The sequence below is a fragment of the Palaemon carinicauda genome, chromosome 5 (genome assembly GCF_036898095.1).
Source record: "Palaemon carinicauda isolate YSFRI2023 chromosome 5, ASM3689809v2, whole genome shotgun sequence".
Classification (NCBI taxonomy): domain Eukaryota; kingdom Metazoa; phylum Arthropoda; class Malacostraca; order Decapoda; family Palaemonidae; genus Palaemon; species Palaemon carinicauda.
The window spans coordinates 115,997,891-116,007,890 of record NC_090729.1 but is presented as its reverse complement, the minus strand read 5'-3'; the positions used below and the strand labels follow the sequence as shown (position 1 = coordinate 116,007,890).

Below are 10,000 nucleotides of genomic sequence, written 5' to 3'. Positions count from 1 at the left end.
AAATATGTATATATATGTATATATATATATATATATATATATATCTGTATATATATACACATATATATAAATATATATATGTATATATATACATATATATACATATATATCTATTCATCTATTTATCTATATATATATATATATATATATATATATATATATATATAATATATATATATACATATATATATACATATATATATTTATATATACATATTTATATATATATATATATATATATATATATATATATATATATATATATTTTGTCACGATGTTTCCGATGGTGATTCAAAAACTTCTTTTGTTTTTGATCTACAACAACAAATTCTGAAGAATAGGAAAAGAATTGGGCTAACTTGCTTGAGGATACACTCGGGTACACTATTCTATCTTATTTCTTCCTCTAGTTTTTTTTTTTTTTAGTTTTTGTAGTTTATATATGAAAGATTTATTTTAATGTTGTTCATGTTCTTAAAATATTTTAATTGTTCATTTCTTCTCTTGTAGTTTATCTATTTCCTTGTATCCTTTCCTCACTGGGGTCTTGATAGGGCAATGTCCTTGTCCCTTGCCTCTGCCATTCATGGGCTACCTGTCTAGTCCTGGCTAGTACAGAGGTAATATGTTCGCCTAGCATTCGTATGACAGCAGATCGATCCCAGCCCAAGGACAGTGAATCTAAACTGTTCACTTAGGAGGGCACTGCTGTGGTTAGGCACCACAGTGAGGGGTTGGGTTTGCCCGCCTGTCGTTCTGGTGAGCATCTATTCTGATGAAACTGAAACCAGGCACCTTTAAGCTTTACCTTTACCTAATGTCAAGAGCCCGTGCCAGCATATGAACTGGCATAACAACAATGGCTTAAAAAAGCAATCAGGTTAGCACAAAAACACGTGAAGCTGAGACAAAGAACTACCTTATCCCTTATCAAAATACCCGATTAGATCTCAAATCCTCAATTGCCTTTGTTTTCCCTCCATCATTCAGAGACAACATTATTATCTGAAGCATTTCCAACCACCATCCCCCTAGCCGCCAGCCAGCCAGCCACCACACTTATCATTGTGTCCTCAAAAGTCTGTACTGTAACAGTGGAATCTCCCATTCGAACGTGAAGCTTGAGGACGTATAAACTCACAAGTCACAAACTCCCTTCGTAGATGACCTTCAATACGCCATTTGTGCTTGGCGAGAGGAGAACGCTACGTCCAATTCTGGGGAAATAATCGCCTCAGTGAATCGGTTCTCAATATGTCTGCGTCTAGAAAACAGACTCTTGATTGTATTCGGCGTTTGTGTGTGACTCGAGGTCTTTATTTCAGTGTGCTGTGGCCTTAGGAAGTCTAGGCGTGAATTGTTGATTGCTTAGAAAAAAAAATTATTTATAGTGATTGTTGTTATCATTACTAGCTAAGCTACAACCCTAGTTGGAAAAGAAGTGTGCTATAAGCTCAAGGGCTATAATACCAGGCTTGAATTGATAATTACTTAGAAAAAAAAAAGTTATTTATAGTGATTGTTGTTATCATTACTAGCTAAGCTACAACCCTAGTTGGAAAAGGAGTGTGTTATAAGCCCAAGGGCTATAACACCGGACTTGAATAGATAATTACTCAGAAAAAAAGTTATTTATAGTGATTGTTATTATCATTATTGCCAGCTAAGCTACAACCCTAGTTGGAAAAGGAGAGTGTTATAAGCTCAAGGGCTATAACACCAGGCTTGAATTGATAATTACTTAGAAAAAAAAAAGTTATTTATAGTGATTGTTATTGTTGTTATTACTAGCTAAGCTACAACCCTAGTTGGAAAAGGGGTGTGTTATAAGCCCAAGGGCTATAACACCGGACTTGAATAGATAATTACTCAGAAAAAAAGTTATTTATAGTGATTGTTATTATCATTATTGCCAGCTAAGTTACAACCCTAGTTGGAAAAGGAGTGTGTTATAAGCCCAAGGGCTATAACACCAGACTTAATTGATAATTAATTAGAAAAAAAAAGTTATTTATAGTGATTGTTATTATCATTATTGCTTGCTAAACTACAACCCTACTTGGAAAAAAGTTGCTATAAGCCCAAGGGCCCCAGCAGGGAAAATAGCCCAGTGAGGAAAGGAAATAAGGAAACTATATTATTAACATCATTACACGCTAAGCTAAACCTTAGTTGAAAAAGTAGGGTGCTGTAAGCCTAAGAGTTCTACTAAGGAAAATAGTTCAGTGAATGAAAGAAATAAGGAATATAGATAAACTGTATATGAGAAGTGATGAAGAAAGAGTATAGAATACCATAAAATCATTATCAACGTCTTCATGTGGAATGAAGATATAGAACATACAGTGTATAAAAGCAAAAAAAGATGGCAATATATGAAATATGAAAATTAAGATTTAGCTTCAAGTGACAATTCTACTCAAAGGATAAACAAAAGGATAAAGGATATTTTGGCTTTTGCAAAGATGGGGGATTTCACTGCGTCTATAGAGGCACTGGCCCTGGATATCGCCAGTAAGTATTACCAATCATTATTATTATTATTATTATTATTATTATTATTATTATTATTATTATTATTATTTTTTTTTTTCATTATTATTATCATTATTATTATTATCATTATTTTTATTATTATCATTATTATTATTATTATTATTATTATTATTATTATTTTTATTATTATTATTATTATTATCATTATTATTATTATCATTATTATTTTTGTTATTATTATTATTATTTTTGTTATTATTATTATTATTATTATTATTATTATTATTATTATTATTTTTTATTATTATATTATTATTATTTTCATTATTATTATTATTATTATTATTATTATTATTATCATTATTATTATTACTTGCTAAGCTACAACCCTATTTGGATGATAGATTTATTTCATTTAACCTGGGTGATTTGGAATTCCCAATCAATGTCCCAACAAACAGGTTTGATGAATTTTGAAGCAATTTTTCCAGCGCTTAAAAGGTTCACAGAATATTGATTATCGTCAGAGAGAGAGAGAGAGAGAGAGAGGAGAGAGAGAGAGAGAGAGAGAGGAGAGAGAGAGAGAGAGAGAGAGAGAGAGAGAGAGTTTGGTGAATTTTGAACCAATTTTGCAAGCGCCTAAGCGGTTCGCAGATTATTGAATATTGCCAAATTGTTATTTGAATTAAAAATAAAGGTTCAGCTGAATTTTAGAGAGAGAGAGAGAGAGAGAGAGAGAGAGAGAGAGAGAGAGAGAGAGAGAGAGGAGAGAGAGAGAGAGAGAGAGAGTTTGGTGAAATTTGAAACAATTTGGCAAGCAGTCAAATGGTTCACAGAATATTTTTATCGCCAAATTGTTATTGGATATGAAAATAAAAGTTCAAATGAGTTTTTAAAGAGAGAGAGAGAGAGAGAGAGAGAGAGAGAGAGAGAGAGAGAGAGAGAGAGAGAGAGAGAGAGAGAGAGAGAGAGAGAGAGAGAGAGAGAGAGTTTGGTGAAATTTGAAACAATTTGGCAAGCAGTCCATTGGTTCACAGAATATTGATTATCGCCAAATTGTTATTGGATTTTAGAGAGAGAGAGAGAGAGAGAGAGAGAGAGAGAGAGAGAGAGAGAGAGAGAGAGGAGAGAGAGAGAGAGAGAGAGAGAGAGTGAGAGAGAGAGAGTTTGGTGAAATTTAAAACAATTTGGCAAGCTCTCGTAAGGTCCACAGAATATTGATTATGACCCAATTATTATTGAAATTGAAACTAAAGGTTCTAATGAGTTTTTATTGAGAGAGAGAGAGAGAGAGAGAGAGAGAGAGAGAGAGAGAGAGAGAGAGAGAGAGAGAGAGAGAGAGAGAGAGAGAGAGAGTCTTCTAAAAAGAAGCAGACATTGCTCGATCAAACGCTGAAGTTGTTTTCGAAGACTAGATCCGGGAACTTTTGCCAAAAGTTTGAGCAGAAACTCATTTACGCTGTTTAATCCTTTCAGGTCAAATTCGCACAAACACACACACAGGCCAGAGCAACAGTCGGAGACGAAAAATAAGATCTCAATCAAAACACAGACTAACATTTAACACAAGGGGGATGGGAGAGCTAGATAGTGTTTTCATATTGCACGTGGCTATTGACTAAAAGTGAAAACCATGACTTTTTTATAAATTCGAATTATTATTTTTATTATTATTTTTATTATTATTGTTGTTGTTGTTGTTGTTGTTGTTGTTGTTGTTGTTTTTGTTTTTGCTATTGTTGTTGCTGTTGTTGTTGTTGTTATTATTATTATTATTTTTATAGTTGTTGCTGTTATTATTATTATTATTATTATTATTATTATTATTATTGTTGTTGTTGTTGTTGTTGTTATTATTATTATCATTGTTGTTGGTGATGTTATTATTATTACTATTATCATTATTACTATTATCATTATTATTATTATTATTATTATTATTATTATCATTATTATTATTATAATTATTATTATTAGCCAAGCTACAACCCTAGTTGGAAAAGCTGGATGCTGTAAGCCCAAGGACCCCAACAGGGATAAATAGCCCAGTGAGGAAAGGAAACAAGAAAATAAATAAACTACAGGGAAATTGATAAACAAATAAAATAAAATATTTTAAGAACAGTATCATGAAAATAGATCTTTCATATATAAAATATCAAAACTTAAAAAACTAATAGTTAAATTGAGATCAGAGTCCCGTAAACCAAGTTTTTAATGTCATTAGTCTGAACATAACATAATTGCGATAAACAACAATAGGAGTGAAATAAAGCTTCATCATCATTAATCCTTCCAACTTAGCATATCTATTGCTCTCATCATCATTTTCATCATTGTGATGATCATCATCATCTTCGTCATCAACTCCGCCACTATTATCATCTTCATCATTATCATCATCATCATCATCATCATCACTATACTTATCATCATCATCTCCACCACTATCACCATCTTCACTACTATCTTCATTGTCATCATCATCATCATGATCTTCATCATTATTATCATCACCACTACTATCTTCATCAACAATATAATCATCATCATCATCATCTCCACCACTATCATCATCATCATCACCATCACCTTCATCATCATCATTGTCATCATCTTTATCATCATCATCACCTTCATCGTCATCATCTCCACCACCATCATCATCTTCACCACCATCTTCATCATCAACAATATCATCATCATCATCATCATCTTTATCCTCATTTTCATCATCATCGCTCATATTTGGATACCTTCATATTGTTCTTCACCATTCCCTCTTGAATAACAATTTCTTCAATGTCAAAGCAGTTTTAGACATGTCTTCAATTTCTTCCACATCAAAACAGTTATTGACATGTCTTCAATTTGTTCAATAACAAAACAGTTTAAGACTTGTCCTCCATTTCTTCAATGTCAAAACAGTTTAAGACACGTCTTCCGTTTCTTTAATGTCAAAACAGTTTCAGACATGTCTTCAGTTTCTTCCCTATCAAAACAGTTTAAGACATGTCTTGATTTCTTCAGTGTCATAAACAGTTTAAGACAAGTCTTCAATTTCTTCAATGTCAAAACAGTTTAAGACATGTCTTGATTTCTTGTGTCATAAATAGTTTAAGACATGTCTTCAATTTCTTCAATGTCAAAACATTTACAGACCAACTGTCTTCAGTTTCTACAAAGTCAAAACCATCTTAGACAGTTACATCTTCAATTTCTTCTTGAACGTCTTCAAGCTTTCCCTGTCTGCTGACGGAGACAGACAGAAGAAAGCAATTATGAAACAGATTGATCCATAACTTACAGATTAATATGATAATGTCTCATTAACCTCTCATTTCGATGTGACTTCGCAACAGGCCATGGAAAATTCGATTGTTGGTGCGAGGGTAATAGTTCGTGAGGATGATGATGAAGGGAGAGAGAGAGAGAGAGAGAGAGAGAGAGAGAGAGAGAGAGAGAGAGAGAGAGAGAGAGAGAGAGAGAGAGAGAGAGAGATTGGTTACGTTTAAGGTCAGAGAAGATTTTTTTCAAATTGTAATTGTTTTTTGTGTGTGAGAGAGAGAGAGAGAGAGAGAGAGAGAGAGAGAGCTATAATTTTTTTTTATAAATAAGTTCAAGTTAGAACATGATAATATAAAAATGTGTCCCTGTTTATTCAGTGATACGCCTCGCGTCTCGAATAATGTTTTTTATATTCTTTATTATTTATCAGATATATTAACTGTTTTCGATTGATGTGAGCACAAATATCTTTTGTTTTCTAAACAGAGAAAACGTATCTTTTCAAGGGGACACTTAAGATAAAATATCACCCATAAAAAGACACAAGGGTTGGAAGATACTCTCCCAGTGGTGCCAGATATGGGGATTTATCCCTAGATTTGGGGATTTATCCCTAGATCTAGGGATTTTGGATGACTGGTGACGATATTCTGTACATATTTCTATGAAGAAGAAACAGAGATGAGTAAGCCTTTATATTGTTGTAATTAGTTTACTCATATTTACATGAAGAATAGTGAGTAATTTCCATATTAGAAGAAAATATATTTCTGGAAATTGGGACTTTTAGGCGGTTTTGGGGATTTTTTATCGCGAGTTTTAGGGATTTTTAGACTAACCCATCTGGCAACACTTCATACACCATTTTATAAAAAGTAGATGAGTGTTTAAGTAACGTACTTTCAAGTACCAATGCCAGAATTAAAAAGTAGAATATGAAATTGTATTAAGATAAGGTTAACAAGATAATCAAAATACAGAAAATTTATATTACAAAAGTACCTCAATAACATATCTATTTCATTTTTTATCTTTAAAATACATGCTTGCAATCCTGCGAAAAACTGCAGTTACAAATTTCCTAGCATCACTGGATACTGTTCTGAGGGTGTGGCAATTTGAATATTACTCTTATGTAAAAATCTAGAAAAGTTATCATTCTATTTAAACACTTGGGGAAATAGATTTCACATTTCAAAAGGTATTGATTGACATCAGAGTTATCTATAACCTCTTCTTCTTTCCCAGCGTAATCCCTACATTAAGGGGTCGGTTGCCTGATGCGCCCTCTCCAATTATTATTATTATTATTATTACAAGCTAAGCTATAACCTTAGTTGGAAAAGCAAGATACTATAAGTCCAGGGGGCCCAACAGGGAAAATAGCCCTGTAACGAAAGGAAACAAGGAAAAATTAAATATTTTAAAAACAATAACATTAAAATAAATATTTCCTATATAAACTATAAATACTTTAACAAAACATGAGGAAGAGAAATAAGACAGAATAGTGCGCCCGAGTGTACCCTCAAGCAAGAGAACTCTAACTCAAGACAGTGAAAGACCATGGTACAGAGGCTATGGCACTACCGAAGACTAGAGAACAATGGTTTAATTTTGGAGTGTCCTTCTCCTAGAAGAGCTACTTACCAAAGCTAAAGAGTCTCTTCTACCCTTACCAAGAGGAAAGTAGCCACTGAACAATTGCAGTGCAGTAGCTAACCCCTTGGGTGAAGAAGAATTGTTTTCCTTCTATCTACAATCTTTTTATGTTGACCAGGCGGACATGAGAGTCTTTTTATAGTTTATATATGACATATTTGAATTTGACGTAGTTAACAGCTTATATATGACATATCTGTTATGACGTTGTTACTTTTTTTAGAATGATTTAGTGTTAATTTGTTCTCGTCATTTATTTATTTCCTTATTTCCTTTCCTCACTGGGCTATTTTTCCCTATTGGAGCCCCTGGGCTTATAGCATCTTGCTTTTCCAATTAGGGTTGTAGCTTAGCTAGTAATAATAATAATAATAATAATTATAATAATAATAATAATAATAATAATAATAATAATAATAATAATAATCTGTTAATGTTAAATTTACCACGTCCAACAGGGTTCTTGTATTCACATAAGACTCTTGAAAATTAAGTCTGACATATAATAGATATGCTAGCAAAGATCACAGAAAGACCTAGAGGGAGGGGCACTCAGTAAAGCGTAGACCTCCACCGCTGCAGCTTATTTCCTGACCTTTTCCTCAACCTTGACCTTTACCTTTAACCTTGATATGTATTAATTGGCGTGGATTTTCATACTCTCAAATATGAACCAAGTTTGAAGTCTCTGTGACAACGATATCCAAACTTATGGTTGATTACGTGAATTGAACATTTTGTTTGACCGTGACCTTGACCTTTGACCTTGACCTTCCAAAATTTAATAACTTTCAGCTTTTTACATAATGTTCAATTCCTGCAAGTTTCCTTACCATAAGATTAAAATTGTGGCCAGGAAGCTGTTCACAAACAAACAAACAAACACACAGGGGCGAAAACATAACCTCCTCTCGACTTCGTTGTCGGAGGTAAAAATATCATCCCAAAGTTATCTATAACAATAGTACGAACTGATAGCAGATGCAATCTTCAAGTAATAACAATTGAATTTTGCAATGCTGTTGTTGCAACCAAAGTTATCTATAACAATAGTACGAACTGATAGCAGATGCAACCTTCAAGTAATAACAATTGAATTTTGCAATGCTGTTGTTGCAACCAAAGTTATCTATAGCAATATTAAGAACTGATAGCTGATGCAACCTTCAAGTAATAACAATCGAACTCTGCAATGCTGTTGTTGCAACCAAAGTTATCTATAACAATAGCAAGAACTGATAGCAGATGCAACATTCAAGTAATAACAATTGACTTTTGCAATGCTGTTGTTATAATAACCGCAGTACCGTAAAATTAACGTTGTTTACAATACGACTTGCCGAGTTCATGCCAACTATGACTTCCAAGCGCTGAGTCACACTGCACCCTTAGTTATTCAACTACATCACGACATAATTGTTCTCACCCATAATAGATTCCTTTGCGAAGATTTGTACTGGAAAGAACTAGATTAAACGAAAGGGGGTAGTAATAATGAATAAATAATAATGAATATATGACGTCACATGTTCAAGATGATAATGGGGTACTTATAGATTTTCGGAAAAGACAATTTTCTTGGAAATAAGATTATGTGGTTTGTATGTTTCTTATTTTCCCTGTTGGAGTCCTTGGGCTTATAGCATTCTGGTTTTCCAACTAGGGTTGTAACTTAGCAAGTAATAATAACAACAACAACAATAATAATAATAATAATAATAATAATAATAATTATAGTCCTTCTCTCTGGTTACTGCTCATTTTCCTTTTGCCTACACATTTACCAAATTGTCTGGCCTATTCTTTACATATTCTCCTCTGTCCTCATACATCTGACAACAACAACAACAACAACAACAACAATAATAATAATAATAATAATAATAATAATAATAATAATGATAATAATGCTGATGATATTCTCTGGATCATATGAGCAGAATTGGCATACCCAGTGATATACACGAGTAGTTGAGAAGACTTAAAAAAAAAAAAAAAAAAACATAAAATACAAAAAGGACAATTATTTGCATATTGTAAGGAGAAAACAACATCGTCACCGCAGTAATTGCCGCTCAATGCAAAGAAATGTCACTAAAACTATTGCCAAGGGATCAAGGAATATCATACCATGTGTGTACATAATATCAAAGGATGAGATTGCTACATTGATTACAATATATATATATATATATATATATATATATATATATATATATATATATATATATATATATATATATATATATATCATATATTAAATGTGTGTGTACCTACATGGATTTATATATGTATATATATATATATATATATATATATATATATATATATATATAAATATATGGGATACCTTAACGTGTTGAAAGAGTTTGTATATAGCCATGATCACCAAAGCTGTACTAGTCAGGACCACCTATATTAGGTTGGTTTTCTGTGAGCGCTCAGACTAAAGCCTCCCACCGTCACCAATATATATATATATATATATATATATACATATATATATAAAACTCATAATGTGTATATTGATCAATGCCATTCTTGGCAAGTACTG

General features: G+C 32.4%; 1 protein-coding gene across 1 annotated transcript in view; it reads left to right on the top strand.

Annotated features, from left to right (window-relative positions):
• The first annotated feature begins 2,341 nt into the window (after positions 1–2,341).
• LOC137641423 (mucolipin-3-like) overlaps positions 2,342–10,000 on the top strand; it is a 120,017-nt gene continuing 112,358 nt past the window's right edge. Inside the window, exon 1 of the mRNA XM_068373958.1 lies at positions 2,342–2,514. Within this exon, the coding sequence (XP_068230059.1) occupies positions 2,466–2,514 (49 nt within the window). The 5' untranslated portion in view covers positions 2,342–2,465. The remainder of the gene's footprint in view (positions 2,515–10,000) is intronic.